This window comes from Lipophrys pholis (assembly GCF_963383615.2).
Source record: "Lipophrys pholis genome assembly, chromosome: 11".
Classification (NCBI taxonomy): Eukaryota; Metazoa; Chordata; class Actinopteri; order Blenniiformes; family Blenniidae; genus Lipophrys; species Lipophrys pholis.
In genome coordinates this window covers 19,218,277-19,238,555 of record NC_137631.1, presented here as the reverse complement: position 1 = coordinate 19,238,555, position 20,279 = coordinate 19,218,277, and the positions used below count along the sequence as shown (strand labels likewise).

At 41.3% G+C, this 20,279-nt stretch overlaps 2 protein-coding genes across 3 annotated transcripts in view; one reads left to right on the top strand and one right to left on the bottom strand.

Moving 5' to 3' along the window:
- Positions 1–1,101: 1,101 nt before the first annotated feature.
- Positions 1,102–3,901, top strand: isl2a (ISL LIM homeobox 2a; the record flags this gene model as incomplete). The annotated part of the gene is made up of 6 exons (XM_080474359.1): positions 1,102–1,317; positions 1,723–1,912; positions 2,113–2,372; positions 2,496–2,779; positions 3,357–3,524; positions 3,785–3,901. The coding sequence occupies exons 1-6, from the start codon at positions 1,260–1,262 to the stop codon at positions 3,899–3,901; spliced, it is 1,077 nt and encodes a 358-aa protein (XP_080330485.1). The 5' UTR covers positions 1,102–1,259.
- Positions 3,902–6,368: 2,467 nt separating this feature from the next.
- The window catches only part of scaper (S-phase cyclin A-associated protein in the ER), a 60,921-nt gene continuing 47,010 nt past the window's right edge, over positions 6,369–20,279 (bottom strand). The window contains exons 26-31 of one of the 2 annotated variants that reach the window (XM_080476086.1): positions 20,096–20,251; positions 17,856–18,090; positions 16,033–16,182; positions 8,453–8,644; positions 7,316–7,364; positions 6,369–7,057 (exon numbers count right to left, since the gene is read on the bottom strand). In XM_080476086.1, the coding sequence (XP_080332212.1) occupies positions 6,960–7,057; positions 7,316–7,364; positions 8,453–8,644; positions 16,033–16,182; positions 17,856–18,090; positions 20,096–20,251 (880 nt within the window). In that variant the 3' untranslated portion in view covers positions 6,369–6,959. Of the gene's footprint in view, positions 7,058–7,315; positions 7,365–8,452; positions 8,645–16,032; positions 16,183–17,608; positions 18,091–20,095; positions 20,252–20,279 lie in introns of those variants that run through there. The other variant, XM_080476087.1, reaches the window with a different exon arrangement.

The window sequence follows — 20,279 nt, the reverse complement described above, 5'->3', positions numbered from 1 at the left end:
TCAAAAGAATAAAACCACAAAAAATAGGTTCAAGTTTCCCCTGACAAAGTGAAAAAGCATGAAACAACAGGAGAAACCAAATCTGGAAAACTTTGAATGTCCATTTCTGATCATAATTTTGTGAGTAGGCTATATGGGCAATCCACAAGGACACAACAAGTTCTTTTAAAAAAAATTTAAAAAAATAAATCCTATTTGTTGATATGACAAAAGTGTATTTGTACTGAAAGAAAACGTGAACATAAATGAAAATCACAAACGTGAAATACTCCAAATTCATTCTCGACATCGCCGTATCATTATATTGTCCACTAGAGGGCGCTCTGGAGGAGTGTGGCTATTACAGTAGGTGACGGAAAGTTTTCTTATAAACACGAATTCATATAAACTCATATAAAATGAAGGAAAAGAGAAATCAGACAAAAAGGTCTCAGAAGATTATGAGTGAAAGGAAGTTAAAAAAGAAAGTGTAAAATCAGGAGTAAAGGGAAGTGTGACAATGGGAGCAGGATCTCAGGACATTAGGGAGTACGAAAAGCAGGAGTGCTGGGTAAATAAATAACAATGAGAATATGAGTGACTAAATGTGAGAATTTAAGGAATAAGGAATAAGAGTAAGTGTAAGTAAAAGTAGAGAAAAAGTAAACAATATGAAAAGAGAATATAGCTCTCTCTCTCACACACACACACCCACACACACACACACACACACACACACACACACACACACACACACACACACACGCACACACAGTTATGGAGGATCTGGGGGGAGAGCAGGAGCAGAGGGTCCTGCCTGGAGAAGAGGATTTGCATCGCTCTCTCTCTCTCTCTCCCTCTCTCTCTCTCGCTCTCTCTCTCTCTCTCTCCCCCTCTCTCTCTCTCCCTCTCTCTCTCTCTCTCTCTCGCTCTCTCTCTCTCTCTCTCTCTCCCCCTCTCTCTCTCTCCTCTCTCTCTCGCTCTCTCTCTCTCCCCCTCTCTCTCTCTCCCTCTCTCTCTCTCTCTCTCTCGCTCTCTCTCTCTCTCTCTCTCTCCCCCTCTCTCTCTCTCCTCTCTCTCTCGCTCTCTCTCTCTCCCCCTCTCTCTCTCTCCCTCTCCCCTCGGACCTGCAGAGGTCCAGGTTTGCAGACGTCACTGGTCGATGATCCTTGTTTCTCTCCACCTCTCGGAGGAGGAAGAAGAGTTTATCCTCCTCCAGCCCCGGGACGGGACGGTCTCCTCTGCCGCTCCTCTCCTCAGTGTGACGGCTCTTCTCCTGTATGGTGGATCTCCAGCTCAACACTTCTTTCTTGGATGATATGGGGGATCATTCCAAAAGTAAGATCGATCATAACATTGTTTTTGTTTTTTTTGTTTTTTACTACTTCGAGTTTTACAGCCGAATGTTTATTCTGTTGAATAATTGGACGATCTACTAAAAAATATATATATTTTTGCAGAAAAAAAAAAAAATTATCTTCAACTTGTCAAAGCGAAGAGCGACAAATATTCAAATTTACCTCTCACATGTGATGTGTGGTGCTCATGCATCCGAAGTAACTCAAGCCATCGCGGTGTTTTACCTCCTCTGGCCTACGTAATAATTCATCCACTTTAAAAAAGTGCTTTTATTTTGTTGTGATCCCCGCACAATAAGCCAGCGTCTCCCTCAGACGAATGGGGCTGTCAGGGGGGATTAAAAGAAGACATTCGGTGTTGCATTGATGCTTTCTCCATTCACAGAGAAGTCGGGATTCGCTATGTGTGTGGGCTGTGGAAGTCAGATACAGGACCAGTACATCCTGAGAGTTTCCCCGGACCTGGAGTGGCATGCTGCCTGCCTCAAGTGTGCAGAGTGCAACCAGTACCTGGACGAGAACTGCACTTGTTTCGTGCGCGACGGGAAAACTTACTGTAAAACGGATTATGCAAGGTGTGGACTTCAATTACCCTTTTTTTCTTTATTTTAATCATGTTGAAAATGAAAAGATGCATAATGTATTTTATTTTATTTATTTATTTATTTTTATGATTTTTTTTAAAGCAAAAATATTGCCCTATACATTTGCAGACTTGAGAGAGATGAGAGGGAAGGCATGCATGGGACCAAGACATCTCCGTGCTCCTTTTCAGGTTGTTTGGCATCAAATGTGCAAAGTGTAACATGGGCTTCTGCAGCAGCGACCTGGTGATGCGGGCCCGGGACAATGTCTATCACATGGAGTGTTTTCGGTGCTCCATGTGCAGCCGGCACCTCCTGCCGGGGGACGAGTTCTCCCTGCGGGACGACGAGCTGCTGTGCCGGGCAGACCACGGCCTTCTGGCGGAACGGGCCGCCGCGGGGAGCCCACTGAGCCCGGGGAGCCTCCACAGCAGACCGCTGCACATCTCCGGTATTATTATTATTATTATTATTATTATTATTATTATTATTATTATTATAAAAATATATATAACCTTTAAGTTGCTTTAATTTCAGGCCCCTTCGTTTTTCTAACTCTCCATTCCTCGATCAGAGCCCGTGTCGGCCCGGCACCCTCCCCACCACCGGAACCACAAGCAGTCGGAGAAGACCACCCGGATCCGGACGGTGCTGAACGAGAAGCAGCTCCACACCCTGCGGACCTGCTACAACGCCAACCCACGGCCCGACGCCCTGATGAAGGAGCAGCTGGTGGAGATGACCGGCCTGAGCCCCCGGGTCATCCGGGTCTGGTTCCAGAACAAGCGCTGCAAAGACAAGAAGAAGTCCATCCTCATGAAGCAGCTGCAGCAGCAGCAGCAGCACAGCGACAAAACTGTGAGCAACCTTTTACACCTGCATTATTATATGTTTCCCATTTCTACTACAGACTTTTTGAGTTAGACTTAAAAAAAAACAACCAAAAAATCATAATATTTAGATTAAATGTGACATACAAGTATTAAATCCCAAAAATGGAGGGAAAAAATATTAAAAGTCATAACAAAATATAGAAGCCGAAAATCATATTATAGTGAAAGAAAAGACAGAGAATTAACACAAACAAAAATATGCATATTCAGTTTTGTTTTTTTAATATTTCCTTCTTGTACATAAATTATGAATTAAATTGAATGTTCCTGCTTTTACAAGCGCAGACAGAAATGTACAGTTATTTTTTTTACCCAAAAGTCAATGAACGCTGCTAAATATTAATGTATTAATAAAGGGTGAATGGCTAGTTAATAATCACAAAGTTTACCATGCATCTGATTTCTCAAAAAGCAAACGAGGAAAGTGTGTTATTTTTAAATAGGATCACTGTTTAATGATGTGTCTCAAAGCACAATGATGCGATGTTTACCACAATCTTGGACCAGCAACTGAGAGAAAACTGTTTTTATTGCTCTTGCAGAACCTGCAGGGCCTGACAGGCACGCCTCTGGTAGCGGGGAGTCCCATCCGGCATGAGAGCAGCGTGCAGGGGAACCAGGTGGAGGTGCAGACCTACCAGCCTCCCTGGAAAACCCTGAGCGACTTCGCCCTGCAGACCGACCTGGACCAGCCTGCCTTCCAACAACTGGTAAGACATCTCGGTGCATGCTGGAAGAGTTTAATCTGCACGTGTGCAATAATGACATTTTTTTTTATAAATAAATGAGTAAATTAAAATGAATAATTATGTCTTTATTCACTTCTCATGGCCACTTTTAAGAATAGCTTGATGTTATCAAGCATTAAAAAATGTGTAATCAGTTGAGTGGAAAGACAGTTTTTTAATGGAGATATGTGCCATAATCGTCATCATCTCTCGCTGATTTGACTTGTGGTTGGGCCCGGCAGGTGTCTTTCTCTGAATCCGGCTCTCTGGGAAACTCCTCGGGCAGTGACGTGACCTCTCTGTCCTCGCAGTTACCGGACACACCGAACAGCATGGTGCCGAGCCCCGTGGACACGTGAGGAGGCCCCCGGGGTCAGCCGGGGCGCGCCAAACTCTCATCCGCAAAGAAAGTGCGCAAAGACCCCCTCAGTGACGCGCAGGAAAGAAAAACCGGAGCCCGAGATGGATTATTTCAGAGGATACATTCAGGGTCCGAGTGGAGTAGAGACGTTACAGCTCGCTGACCCTGGAGCGCACAGTGCTGATGGGCCTGTGGCTGTGGGACACCTTACCTCCTTCTATCATGGTGCCAATACCTGAACTGGACAGAATGGAAATATGTGATTGGATTCAAACATACGTGAGTCTTTTCCGGACGCCTGGAGGCTCGCAGTGTGTTTATTCAGCGGTGTAGAGGAGTGCATGATTTGTAAGTTTTGCTATTGACTCTTGTAAATTATTGAAACAGAAGAGAAAAAGAGAAAAAAAAGAGAAAAAAAAAAGAGAGAGACGCGCAGTGTTTCTCCCAGAAAATAACTTATTATTATTTATTGTGAGGACTGGTACATGATGGTATCAATAAATAAAACAACTGATTATTGCATGCAAAGTCCAAGTGTTCCATAATCACACCGGAAGAGAACTATATGGTTGGTAAAATAAATCAGTTTTATGGCGAATAGAAGCGCATATATCTGCTGCCTGTAAAGTCACGAGACTGTTTAAATTCGAGGACTGAACTTGAAGTTGTTCAAACTTTGTTTTGTTGTAATATTCATGATTATCTGCAAAAACATTCAAAATCAACACCAACTGGGAATTTTACTGTTAGAACAACCTAAAAATGCGCCTTTTCAGAAGGTGCTGTTGGATAGTGTGCACACTATTAACACATCCTGGTTAAGCAGGATCAATTGAAGAAAATCGATTGGACTGAAAAATAAACTAATTTTCAGCCGTTATTTTTTGTTATTATTATTTAGATAGATATTTGTATCAAACGATATCCACAAAGTGATACATAACATAATGGAGTACTTTTTATAGTGATTGGTGGAAAACCCACTAGAATATTTGGGGCTGATCTATCATTGAGCTGGAAGGATCACTGACTAATTACTGACAAGGTATCATTAAATATTTGTCCCATGAGTGATGGATCAGTGAATCCGACAAAAAAAACAAAAACGTTGGGCTTGGTTATTTACCTATGATCCATTACTGAGCCCAAACCTGAGTCTAATAAATGTAGTTTTGCTCCAGTTATCCAGATCAAACGATAGGACGGGTCCTATTTGAACAGTGTCTTATACCTGAGGCCCATGTGAGCTACAAGTCTAGACAGAGGAGAGGCGGAGGCGGCCTCCTTATCTCCATCTGGCATCACCTGCGGAGGACGCGCTGAGTGCACCCTCAACAGGAGGCTGAGGGGACCGCCGCGCGCCCCGCGGACGCATCCTGGCGTGTCCTCGGTTTATTTTCATTCCTGCAGGAATCCTGAGCGGCAAATAGCTGCTGGACAAGAGAGCAGGCAGGTCAAACAGAGACTGACACACTACACCTCAACAATTTGTTGGGGAGGATCAGCTTTTATCAGCAGGGGAAAGAGGAGACTCGCCAACATTTAAAAGAAAAAAAAATAAAATACAAACAACAAAAAAAAAGCCCTGAATATTATCTATGAGGGGATTTTTTTTCAGACTAAACTCATTATAGTAAAAATATTAATTATAAATAAAAAAAAAACAATACACAAGACTATGAAATGATAAACATGAAATCGTTTCATGAAATCTTGGAGGCTTATTACAAATCTTTAAATAAATATCCTAAGACTTGATCTTAAAAATGATACAAACAACTTTATTACGTTTGGCTCACAGGACTTTAAACAGCACAGAGCGCTCACATTTCCAAGATGTTATCAAATTAATATCAGACAAGCTGAAGGATGTTTTTTTATTTATTTATATTTGGGTATTCTTATTTGACGTGCATCAAGAAAACCTGAATATCTTTGAACAATTGTTTGGCCAGTCATTGTTACATTAACATAAGTTAAAAGCAGGATGATTTTTTTTTTCATATAAAATATGTAATGTAGAAAATTATTAAATATTGTAATACTTTGAAACACTGTATTTTCAGTTTTCCTGACATAAGATTAACTCCTACGAATAGTTCACATACTAATATTAACATAATTCAGTTTGTGTAATAATTAAAAATATATACATACAAAAGACCTACTTTTGAATCAAATGAGTAAAGTTAACGTTTCTGAGATGCACCTGGATGGCGTGAAAAAACAACCTGACAACAAAAAGGATTTTACTATGTTCGTAAATGTCAATGCACACTTGATATGTATTCATATTATTTAGATAGTATTTCCTTCAAATGACTTACGTAAACATAAACCCTGTAAATATATGATCAGTCAGCATAGGACTCACAAAAAAAAAACATTAATGTAAATATTTGACAGTGACCGTTATAAGAGAATGTATTTGCGCACAAAACAAAATGTAAAAAAGAACAAGAAACAACCGTAAAACTTTTATTAATAATAACAACAAAAAAAAATTCTTACAAGTGCCTCCTATAGTAACAAAGTGCCTTGGAACAAGCTGTGAATGGAAAAACAAATACTCAACACATATATATATATATAAGGCAGGTCATTGAACAGGTAACTGGCCTTATGTAGACTAGAAAACAACATTCTGGTCTTTCACATTCAGAACTTGGTATTTTTTTTCTTTTAATAAATTAACACAAAACGTAAAAGTGAAAATGTTTGGCAAACTTACAAAGTCCATGTGAGTAAATGCTCCAAGTTCAGATTGGAGATGCTTAGAAAGTGTAAGTATTTGTATCGACAACAGGAAAAATAGAAAAACATGGCTTATTCAGAGCTTACATGGAAATGATGTGCGTCTGTTGCAGCTGCAACGCAAATAAGACATTTTGTGCAAAATTAATCGTAGAAGCATCAAACTGATTTCAACGAAATCAAAAGGGATGCACCAGCATACAGTAAGAACATGGAGAACGTGGAACTCGTGTGCAGACTTTAAGTCAGGGAGAAAAGACGGACAAAAAAACAACTCAAATGTCTTTTGTGTGATTGGGTATTCACTCGTCTTGCTTATTGAGAAAAAACTGCACCGCCGAGTCCCACTGATCTCTGGGAAAGCGGTTGGACAGTTCACAGTAATCCAGAGGCTGGGAAACTGTAGACAGAAAACAACAACTGTAATACTGGTGGGCGTTTAACAAGTGTCACAGATCCTTTAATAACTAAGTGGATAAATATAAAACAAGGCTGTCCAGAGAATAAAACAAAACGTCTCAACAACTATGATCCAAAATCTAACATTAAAGTGATCATCAACTAACTTTTTATCCAAACTAAAAACACACGTAACTCAAAATGTTCAATATTGAGTCTCTCATAGTCTTATTTGTTTGATACACTTAGAGTAACTCACCCGTTTTGCATGTTTTGCTCTTTGACTCCTTCTCATTTGCGGCGCAGTCCTGGAAGATATATTACGTTTCAGTACCATCGCGGAGCAAAGTGCAGAGATTATGTCCAATCCAAATTATTTGTCTCATCCTAACCTCATTCAATTCAGAGCTTGCAGTAAACAAAAACACTGAAGGTTCAAGAAAAGTTAAAGCAGCCAAAACATTTCCACCTCCTTGTGATTCATGTGCCAAACTAAACCATCCTGGATTGAATCGTGCCGCTCGGAGGAGGAGGAATGTTCCGGAGGTTAAGTCACGCCATGCATTATTGCTTTGTTTGAAAGAAATGACAATGGCTTGTCTCCCTTTCAATGGAAGTTAATCAGTGTCTAAACAGTGGTGGTGGCAGAGTGGTGCGGGCCTTGTTGTCAGGGGGAGATGAAGGAGACGAGCTGTTTACTGGGAGCTGAACCAGTGGCAGGTAAATCCACTGTGAAGGAAACCATTTATCTTTGTGGGTGGAAACAGCCTGTCCGTTACGGATTCACCAGCGATGATAAAATCAGTTTTTTTCCCCCCTCAAAAGTTAAAGAAATTAACTCAGTTTGGAAATTGCATTTGAACAAACTCAAAATCAAAGCAAGGAAAGACGTTTTCTTTATTCTTTTTAAAATATGTGTTGTCTGCATAGAGTTGAACCATTTATTAACCATTATAATAAGGGTCCAGACAAAAGTTGGATTTTGTATCGAGACAGAATCTGAGAATTTATTTATTTTGCAGGACAAATGCCAATCAAAAACCTCTAATTTAATTCAAACTGATTCAAAGTTTCATGAATTTTACATTCGCCATGTAGAAAGCTGGAATACCACAAGCTCTTTATTGTTTTACTGATCATAATTTTAAACTTATAATTCTTAAAAATCCAAAGACAATTTCTCAAAATAATTGAATATTTCTCCAGATCAAACAATTTGCCTCAATTTTCTTTAAACAGAGGCCATAAATACTACTGAAATATATATATAAAAAAAATACTTAAAACACATTACTTCATATATTGTGAGTGTAAAAATGATTGACGAAACACTTTCAATGATGCACACGCTATTTGAGATACACCCGTTCGTGCATGACGCCGTCTCCATAGTTACCTGGATGAAGGTGACGAGCAGCATACAGGTCATCTCCTGCTGCAGGATCAACTTGTTCTGAGAGTTGTTGTAGCAGGCAGAGATGAGGGTGGGAAAGAGCACGCTCTTGAGGTGTGCTTGGCTGAAGTACCGGAAGGGCAGCTGACATAGTTTCTGCAACACGCTGGGCTGGCGGCCAGACTGCACTATCACCTGGAACACACACACACACACACACACACACACACACACACACAGAGCAGTTGCCAGTCACTCACTCAAGTCAGTCAGTGGCACCGTTTGTTGTAAATCACCACCCCGAGCCCCTCCTACATGTAAATCTGCCACTAAAACAACACACAAACAGCCATTAGGAGGAGACCGGCGGGGGGGGGGGGGCCTCAGCCTCCCACCACACAATTACAGGCTATAAAAAACAATGATGGGATGTTTTGCCGCAAAACGACAACAGCGGAGCTGCTGTAAAATAATAACAGCGACGTGAACCGATGTCATCATTAGTGGTTGAAACTTCACTTTCAAGTCCTGTGTTGGGCTCCTGAAGCGGGAGTGAAGCTCGGGTTGAGAGGGCATTCTCAGGGCAAAAGGGTATGAACGGGTGGGGGTGGGGGTGGTGGAGCTTCCATCACCCGTGCGGCCACCCCACCACTTTCAGAAACGAGCGATACCATTAACGGCATTTTCACCCCGCTGACATCCAGGCTCTCCGTCTGAGCCCGTCAATCACATGCGGCCCCGCCGGTATTAAAACCAAATCACTCCCAGCTTCGTTTGATTTGAAACGAGTTGGAGCTGCTGTGAAGGAAAGGGGTCCCAGCCCAAACGCCGTGGTCACCTCCCCCGAGCGTCAGGCCACCATCAGCACTCATCTGAGAGCCAGAGGGTCAACATGTTAAATCCTGGCTGAGGAAGAAGAAGAAGAAAAAACCCTCTGCACTGCTTTACAGGTACAGACTGCAGGCCTGGGGGGGCTCAACGTCAATGGAAACCAGAAGGGCAAGGTGAGGTCCCCAAGTCGCCGCCACATAAATTCAGGAGATTTACAAGATTTTAAAAATACACTCACTAATTCTCTTCCATTGGGTTCTCCTTTGATAATGCACTCCCAAGTTTGAGCAGCGGGATAAACAAAGCGATAACTCACCGCTTTTATCAGTTCAAGGTGAAGCCTCTCAGAGTCGCTCTCCACAGCAGAGTTCAAAGGGACACAAAACAGTGTCATTTCCTGTCATTATTCATTTAAAGGATCCATCCCGAAGACACAAACAGCCCTCAGTTTAATGAATCGCAAATACTTGAACATGTAAAGAGCACGGCGTTCATCCACCTAAAATGGAAGCGATACTTTCTGAGGCTCAGAGGAGAACACATTCAAAATAGAAGAAAAAAAACAAACACCCTCTGAATGAGGGTGTGCATCAGTGCCAATTTTATGTTTTTGGGCGAGGAAAAATTTTGGACTTGTGGGACAAAAGCGGGCCCCGAGGTGTTTAGGGTATTTTCAGAGTGTGTAATTTAAGCAATTTTGTGCCACTTTTTTTTTCCTCCCCTCCCCTAACTAAATCCGAGATCTCCATATTTCCTCTCTCTGTTGCAATGCTGACCAAATGGACATTGAGGGCTCGTAAATTTCTGCAGCTGAATTCATCGGAAAGCCAAGACTCTTTGAGTCTGCAAAAGTAAAAGAATCTCCCCATTCTTCTCTTTTAATCTGGAGCATTTATGCTGGGGTATCATAATTTAACACCATAGCCAGTTCTGGATGTTTGAGTTGGAGCTCTGAGCAGATCCAGCTCACAAATCACCCAGCGATCTCATAATCCCTCCACTATGCACAATTCCATCTTCAGCTGCCTAAACAAATTGTCCAGCCTCAAGTGCCTGACGCAGAAAGACATAAAACAAAGACTGGTGGCAGCGAGAGTCTGGAGGTGGAAACCCAATCGCCTGCCAACTTTCCACGCCTCTACCAGGTGAAGAGACACACCAGGGACGGCAGTGGTTTCCAGCGAGAGATTAAGCCGCCGCGTTACTTCTCCCGGCTCAGCGGAGGCATCTGCAGCTCAAAGGGCCTGACAGCATAAAACTAACAACAAGCATCTGAATCCACGCGTCTGGTGCAAGTAACAGACCCCGTATAAAAAAAAAAAAAAAACAACCGTCCTGGCTGCTCTGTTCTCCCTTAAGCTCAGAGTCCTGGCATTTTCAAACAGCTTTATGACACTTCTATTACATAACTTCCTCACTGTCCACAATGACAACAAAGAGAGGGTGAAGTTAATGTTCTGAAACAAACAGACGGCAGGAAAACCCAACTGACGAGGCGGAAACTCGACGTAAAGCACATTTAAGAACCAAGAGCAGAAAAGGAGGCCGACATTGTTCAGCCTGGCGAGAAAGAATAAATCTGAAACGACATAACTTGCATGTAAACAAGATCCTGCAGCATAAAAGAGGTTTCATTTCTGACTGCACTTGTGCAAAATTGAACCAGCGCTGGCTTCTGCAACCTTTTTACAACCAAAGAGCTACTTTGGCTTCATCTCCTACGAAATATAATTCTATCTAAAGCCACAAAACACATTTTAACCTTAAAACAACACAGCTTGCAAATGTTTATATACAATTCTGCGGTGTATTGTAAAACTGAAGTTTATTTTGCGTGAATGAAACGAGGAACCGTCATGAAGAACCACTGATATCCCGGATTTTAGGTGTGTTTGTCATTACTTTTTTATTTTATTTTTTTATTATGTCTGCCAGTCTAACCTAGTTTTTAGGTTACTAAGGCAGGATTCAGAAACTCCCCTTCAATTATCTGCAGTGAAATGTGATGGGAAGGTGACATAGGACACATCTTTTATCCGACTGTCACTTTTCAGTCACCTCAAGCTGCAGGACAAAGGTCATATTTTAAACTAATTTGATGAGCAACGGCACTAATGAACGTTTATTTCAGATCAAAGTTCAAAGCAATGCTTTAATTAAATTAAACAAAATCTCAATTTCTCAAAAAAGGAAGTAGATATAAGTTGAACTATTAATTCAAATATTTTCTCAGATTTCTATGTATATATACAGGCGTTTTTCCCAATTTTCGAAAACATTCCTAATTATTCCCACCGGTCATTCACCTAGTGATTATGAACAAATTTCAGCTTGTCCTCTTCCTGGTCCGTGTCAAAGGTTTGACTTTTGTGTATTTTTTTTTCTTTTTTTGAAAAAAGGATTACATTTGAACTCTTACGCTCCTCTGCTGACCTGCTCCACAGAACCGCCCGCACACTGAAATAAGAACCTTTTAGATTTACCAAAATGAAACACGAGTACAGATATAGACGCTACAGAGACCAAACAGCCTCTGGAACCACGTGTTGCAGACCCACGCGGCAGTAGTAGCATCACCTTTAAAGTGTATTTCCATTTGTCGTATCTGGACAACCCGACGCCCTGAGGAGGAACCCGAGTCAGAATAGAGCCATATATCTGACACTTGATCTCCTAAAATAAACCAGATCCAGGGGAAGTGATAAGAAACCAACACAGCCTACGACACAAAGCGGAGTTAGTCAATTAAATGTTTAGTACTTTTCTTTTTTTTTTCCCCTCCTCCTTTTTACAACGGCTCACTGAGACATGCACAGGACGCTGTGTAAATTGCCCTTGGACAATTGGTTGCCGGCGACGCAGACATTGACAAAGACACTCCAACTTGATGTTTAAGGGAACTGTCAGCCGTTTTAAAATCCAATAAAACCCTCTGTTTACACAATAAAGCTGAATAACTCCTTATTTATCTCTATGAGCCGACGCTGTCATTCCATCCCAGATCCAACTGCTGATAATCGTGCTGAGAAACCAACGTGACGACAGTGTTACAGACAAATGGAAACTCCTCACTGAAAGGTTTGCAGGGATAAAAATGTCCTCAGCTTCACTTAAAGTCAGTTGGACCTGCGTTCACCCTTGAAGCGGAGTGTAAATCATCTACCCGGCTAACAATCAAGTCCTCTCCTGCCGGTGAGTGGAGTGTGTGTGTCTGTGCTCCTCTGCCTCTGTTTACTCTGCTGGGTGATACTGAGTGTGTATTCTCTGCTGCTGGCTCCCCATGGTCTGCACGAGCTGCACTTACCCTGCAGGCACTGAGGGCTTGGTTGTCTTGGCAGTAATGGACTGCTGAAGGAAGAGTTTCAACATCAGGTTAACAGGAATTACAGGCCTAAAGCTGGGCTCGGGCCCTGCAGGGCGGAGGAAACGCCCTCCGAGAGAATGGGAAGAAGACGACTGACCCCACGGATAAGGCTGCGCTCTGGAGATGTGTGTGGGATGCTCGGGCGAGACAACAACCATAACTCACGTGACCGGTAGTGCAACCCAGCGAAAAAACATGATCAGACTTTCAGGTCATTTCAGGAGAAGACACAGTTTGGTAAATGGAGCCAGATTGATTCAACTCAACTGCTCATGTGAAAGTAAGAAAAACCTGGTTCTGAAATCTAAGAAAGAACAAAAGTAAAAATGTAATTTTAAAACTATAACAACGGGGTAAGCGGTGGATATTTATAATAATGATTCTTTGTAAAGCCATGTCTGTTACCATGGAGACCTGAATTATAAGAGAAGGTTAAAGCTATTAATTATAACTATTGTTGTGAAAGTGCTGTAAAACTATATAATGGACCACAATGTAAAACTTTAAGTATAGCAGGTAGGAGAACTTTAAACCAGAAATACTGAATTTAATCATACTTTTTGAAGTACGAGCCTTCTTCTCACCCTTCATACAGTTTCTCTGATTGTGTCAGTTTAAAATATTTCCATTTATTTTTGGGGAAACACAGGAAGTTCGTCGTTATTGCTGCTGGTACTTTTCTTTTTAATACAAACTACACACACTGGATTCCCTGGTTCACATTCCCTCGCTGTGTTGTAGACGCAGTGGATAAAACAAGCGGTGAGCCAGTTTTAATGATGTAATCAGAGTGTACAGATATTTTAATCTAATTTCAGGGAGTAAAAGACCTGTACTCAAGTATCATTATCAATACAGTAGCAAAGTATCTGCACTTTGTTACTTACCACTTCTGTGATTATGCTACCTCCAATTAGACCTCTGTGTGCATGTGTATACATTAAAATATTTGTTTGCAGCTCACTCTGCTTGCGTGTGTGTGGCCACTTTCCACCTCCTGAAAAAAAAAATTCTAAAAGTTTTCTTAAGAGAAGAGTCGTCCCAGACAGGAATCAGGTGGGTTAACGTGTCACTGGTTTACAATTACAGTTCCGTCAGCTCGAAGATTCAAGCGATCATCACCGTGTATGAATCACAAATGAATCACTGTATTTAGAGACAAGGAGATTACTGCTGCATTTCTCTTTGAGGGAGGGAAAAAAAAAAAAAAAACAACCGGACAAACTGTTACATGTCAGTTACAAAATAGTTTGTTCTGCTTTTCTTCTCAAAAGGTCTCCACAGACGCTCCCAGCAGACAATGAAACATATGGCTACACGGCTCAGTGGCCCCCAGGAGCAGAGACACACTTATAAACCCACACAGGCCTACATATGTCACTCTCCCAATGGCTTTCTGTGTGACAAGGTGAATTATTCATAGCCCCTAAGACCAGAGGGAATACATCACTGTGTGTAGTGCTTCTTCAAAGTTCTGCGTTTTTATGAGCGGCCTTATTTCTCGAGCATGTATATAAACAAAAGCCGGTGTGTGCCGACAGTGAATCAGCAGTCCCCGCGACCGCACAGGCCTCCGGTCGAGCCACTTTTGTGTCCTGCCAATGCTTACATTAGCTTGAGAAAAGCTCAAGCTGCTCTAAATATTCTCCTTAACGCCATCCATCTTGGTGCTGAGCGGAATGGGTGCATTCCAGGAACTGGACCACTGGCAAAGATCAACTCTGTGAAGTGTGGGATCTTTTCTTTTTTTTTCTCTCCCTGACAATCTATACTCAAATATATATATATATATATATAAAAACAAAACAACAAAAAAAGATTTCCAATTCCTCATCCCAAAGGTAGGTTAGAAAGATTGTTGTGGCTTTCTTTTCAAAACCACACTTGAAAGAGTGACATGTTTTGCATCAAATAAAAAAACAAGCAAATCTTAATTTCATGAAATATGAAATGTCAACAGAGCCGTCTGTTAGCATTGCTCTGGCTGCAGCAGGATGGATAGTCTGCCACGTGGTTAATTTAATCATCAGTCCTCATTCAATTATTCAATATAATATGCAAATTAGCCCTGCAATGACCACCAAATGCTAATCCTGTACATCAGAATAATTAGGTTGAACAGCAGCAGGGAGTGGGGGGCTCATGTAGCACACGACAGGAGAAGAAACATTTAATTACAAATGAATTAAAAAAAAAAAAAAAAAAAAAAAAATCTGGCGTGTAAATTGTTGTGATGGAGGTTTACGATGATTGTGTGAATATAAATGACATATCAGAGACTGGAGTGGCGACTGCTGCCCGTGTGGGTCGGGCTCAGCTTAATCAGAGCCCAGCCAACTGTAGCATGGCTAATCAGGGGCCCTGTACATGGGCCATGCATGACGGCCAACTACACAGGAGCCACGTCTGCTTGCTCCATCACATCTTGCTCACTTCCACAGAGACCCCCTGAGTAACAACAGTAGCCGCATGCTGCCTTGCTTTACCAAGAGGGAACAATGGGTCACTCTGCAGGACAATGGAAGACACGCAGACCAAAAGCAGGAAGGTGCCAAGGCATTAATCTTTAAACAGGTGCTTTTTGTTACAATTACAAAACTACACCCTTTTTCTGATGAATAATAGATGAGGAAAAACAATAATAAGATGATAGTACCAGGCTCCTCCAACTCAACAGACACACTCAAACAAAAGGGATGAAATGTTACCTGTGCTCAAGCAAGTTCTACAGAGACGACAGAAAAATCAATCACAATTTCAAATTAAAGTGGCTTGAGTTAAACTAATGAGTAGAGAAGCTGTTGTACCTTTCAAAGTGAAAAGACCAAATAGGACTTCAGAAATGTTCTCTAAAAACAACCTTCAATTTACCCACGTTGATCATTTGTTTTTACAGATTGCATACTAAAACACATTTAAGGGTGCATACAACATTTTGTTGAGAAAAAAATATTTGCAGATTAATTTAAAAAAAGAAAGAAGAAAAAGAACCATTCTTTGAGTTCAGGATAATTCAGGTACATCTAAAAAAAATATAATATAAAATAAAAATATAATTAAATATAATTGTCGTTACTTAAAATATAAAGAATAAACTAAAATAGTTCAGATTGTGTTTGATGAATCTGCAATACATGTAGAGGTTACACTGTTTTTGAGATGCACTTGTTTATAGTAAAGCATTGTGTTCCCTTTATTAAAAAAGCAGTATGAATTCAGACATTATATATATATATTTTTTAAAACTATATACTTCAATATAACCTATGAAAAAAATGACAGCAGCTACCTACATCCTGTATGGAAATATACTAGATATTGATGAGGTTCATATTTGCTTTATTGAGCTTAAAAGAGATGATATTGATGAAGGTTGAGGCTGGATTACCTGGTTATCCGGGTGGTTCACAGTGAAGTATCCCACACAGATGATGACTTCGTGCAGTAGCTCTTCAGCAGAGTGCTGGGTACAGTACCACAGCAGGGAGCTGACGATATGTCGGAAAGCCAAGGAGAGACCTTCAGCTCCTAAGACAGACTGGCAGGCCACAGACAATGTGTGAGTGTAACATATTGAAGTGTTCATAATGTGTCTACTTGTCATGACAAGAGCTCAACACTATAATGGTGTTAAAAAAAAAAAAAGAAAAAAAGAAAAGGTTATGTGTTTTGCTGGTGGGGATGTACGTGGTGCAACTGTGTAAGCAAATTAAATGGGGGTCCAACCATAAAATACCCAAATCCCACTCAGAAATGAGATGCGAGGAGCAGCTCACAGACAGTATTTATTAAACATGTCAGTGTGACAGAGCACCATAAGATCACCACAGTTTGCACTGGAGGGTTGGGTGTGTTAGCATTTTTAACATCCACCAACACAATACCTACAAAACTTTAAGCTGGTTTTGAGGGCAATATCTCAGATTTGGAGGGTAAACTCACTTAAAGAGAAAAAGAACAAGAGCTGCTAGAATAAGAAATACTCAACAATAAATGCTATAAAAGAAAAATAATCTTTGGATCTGTTGGAAAACAGGAAAACCGCTAAACACATAAGTCGATCTGGTTTGAATATGCGCTTCTTTGACATAATTTTTTTCAAACACTGATTTTTGACTTTAGCTGATTTGTAGCAGCATATCCTGCCAAAATGCAACCGCTGCGAAAATGGGTTATTTATACTGCGTTGGAGCCTTTAGAAATTCCCTTCTGAACACATTACTGGGAGCTGATGCAGCAGCAGAGTAAGGTAATGACCTGAATTTTGATCAACCGTCCACTGCAAACACTTATTAGCTGTTGCAATGAGGTAATGCAAAGCACAAGGTGATTACAACTCGCTGCCAAAAAAAAAAAAAAAAGTTATTTAAAATGTTCATAAAACTTCAGCAGTGAAAAGCTTTAATTTCCAGCTGTTTTGAGTTGCCGGATTGTGGCGGGTCAGTAAGAGGAAGCTACTTCAAAGTAATTACCCCGAGGCATTAAAATAATTAACAGCATCCTCGGTTGCTCTTGTGGCTTTCCGTCTGTGTGGTGACTTAGCACAGTGAAGCTGTCACCCTCTCCTCCTTGAGCTAGGTAATGTATGGCCCTGCATACAGTGATAATCACTCCAGCTCATTTCTAACTGCTGACCCACCAGGCTCTATGCAGCCACAAAAGGTGACCTCGGGTTAAAGGTCACTGGTGTTTATGTCCATGGGTCAACTTTGTCCTGAAGAGATCAACTGCTCTTCTAATAGATCTTAACAAAGGACCTAATGTTTATCAGATGAATGTATACAGATTTATTTAATTTAGTGAGGATAATTAAATGTTTATGGACATTACGATACCCTGCTGTTTGTTATAATATGACAAGTAACTTTAAAGTTCACTTTCTGACAACAGCTAAATAAATATATGATTGGTTATTATAGGCTTTAGTCCTGATGGTTTTAGTTTCCTTTTTTTTTTCTTTTTTTACCTGAATGTCATTTTTCATTCTGATAAACACTTTCTAAAAGCAGATATAAAAAGAGTTCATTGTCATTTTCAGCAATAGTGTAATTTCAATTTTTCCCCCCCATATATATCAAAACAATATTCTAGAATCTATTGCCCATAAAATACACTTACTTTCAATATGTACAATAGAGCCCTCTACATCTAGTGCAAGCAATTTTCAGGATGGTTTAAAACAATGTGTTTGTATGAAGTTATCTGTAGTACCTGAAAGGCAGACAGGTCGAGAAAGGCAAAACTGTTGAGGAAGCGGATGCCTTCTAAAGCTACTTGGATGACCCTGGGGGCATAAGGCTCCTGGCTCTGCAAAGCCGACTCGGGAACGAAACTGTGCAGCAGGATACAATACAGGGTGTGCACCACTCCCACCAGGTCAGTGGACTGAAGCAGGGCCGTCAATCCTGTCGGGTCCTGGCGTTTATTGTCAAAATTGCCGGCAGCACTGAAGAGGGACAGAGGGCAGGCGAAGATCAATAGCTGGACGAGTTCATCAATGAACAGACACAGAAATATACACGAGGACACAGCTTTATATTCGGGTAATTTTAGAAATACTTTGAATTTTTCCAATATGACAGTCAGATACCAGAATGGTAAAGGTTCAGAGAACGAGAGCACAAATACCAGTTTGGAGAAGACTTTCCTGGAGGTGGGAGACACTATCCTGTTAGCACAGCTGTGTTACCTGACCTAAGTCACTCCTCCAATGTGGAGGAGCACCAAGTTCTAAATGTATTGCAGGTTGACATGCTGGACGTGAGCTACATTGAAGTTGGTCCTCTGCTCTGTGCACGCTTCTGGTTTAGTCACGGTTATATCGGGGTTTTCATTCTTTGCATGTGAAAAGCTTCCAAGCCGTTTCACTGTTGGCCTTAACAAGTACAATTAACTGCCAGCTAAAGAGCGGGACCTTAAAGTTTCAAGATCAGCTTTTCCGCTCCCACTCCTGCTTCAGTAAACATAGTAATCCCATGACGTGAATCTCATGGCAGTGATTTCAAGCTGGTAGATTGCTTTGAGCTGCTTGACAAGGTGCTGAGAGCTCCAGTACATTTTAATCAAAGCCTGCTTGAGAGGATTCAAGGTGATATGTTTGTTTGGCCCCAACGAGAAGCCACCCTGTTGGTTAAAAAGATTGGCAACATCATTCTTCTATTGCACATCACATTTAAAAAACAAAGCCAAGGATAATACTAGGGAGAAAACAAAGAGAGCAAGGCTTGGTTCATAAGGTCATTTATGAGGACCTAATAAGATTTAAACATTTCAGTGGGTTTGGCTTTTAAATTAAGTTTGCATTGCTGGGACTTTCTTTAAGTAAACACTATATAACAAATTCATAGGACTTGGCCACATTTTAAACCTATGTCAGTCTAAGTTGTTTGACGCAAACATCAAAACGAAGAAATGTGGACAGAGCAGAATAATCTCAATGAACATTTACACATGCGTAGAAACATTATACATTATTATTTAGGATGCTCAGATGCAATGCCGAGAACTCCAGGTTAAATCCTTGGCTGATACCGCCAGACAATTTAAGACTACCGCTGCGGCACCAGCGATGATTTGCAGGCGTGTAGAATGGAGGGTGTGTGACCTCTGAATGGAACCTACCGTGCATGCTGGTACTTGATGTTAGCCAACAGGCTTTGTGTGAAATATGCTGCTAGGCAAGAACACAGCCTTCTAATTCCATTATAATCCCCTGACACAGCAACTGGCATAGCCCAAAAATTCTACTAGCCCATTGAGCACGCTTTATATATGGCCTCAATAGAAGACAACTCACAGACTTCTGCATTGATCAACAATGTCCTGAAAAGTCAGCGTCATCTTAACTACACAGTGAAGCGACTGGACAGCTGGTGAGGTGTAACTGCACCTTCGCTAACAGGTTGAAAAATTAGATTCGATAAAAAGAAAAAAAAAAAAGTTAACAAAGTTTTTCTCCCCCTTTTTAATTTTATTATCGTAGGAAAGATCACAAAAGAAAACCTGACTCCCACAACCATGTTCAGCATTTCTTTTTCCTTTGAAGTCAGAGTTGTGGTGCTGATGTCCCCTGGTGTGACTGTGTGCTTAGCCTCTGTCAGCGGCGCCACTGAACCTCTCTGAGTGGAGGTCACCGCAGCACATGTGGGTGGGCTCCCCCCACGCTGTAGGCTAAGGTTTATTGTGAGTGACAGAGCGCCAGGTCAAGTAGATGCCTATCACTATCTGTAGTAACGACAGCGTAGCCAGCGTGCCGGCTGGAGTATAGGACTTGCTTGGAAGAACAGTCTCTGAGTTACCGTGAGCCTCGTTTGCAAGGGTCTTTCAGAGAGCAAAGAACTGTGGGTGACTCAGTCCGTCATTACTTGCAAAGAAAGAGGGGTGTGTGTTTGTCACGTAAAGGTCAGGTGATCACAGTCACGTTTAAGGTGCGTAGGAAGAAACGCACTCACCGTCCCGACACGAGAAAGCACAGCTTACACATGCTGTGCAACAGGGCTGAGGCTTGTTGGAGGAAGGAAGACATCTTGGGGTGGTCGTCGACAGGAGCTTGGACTGACAAGAAACATCCGTACATCTTGTCGATCAATCCCAGGTTCACCACATAGCTGCAAGAAAAGAAAAAAAAAGACAGAA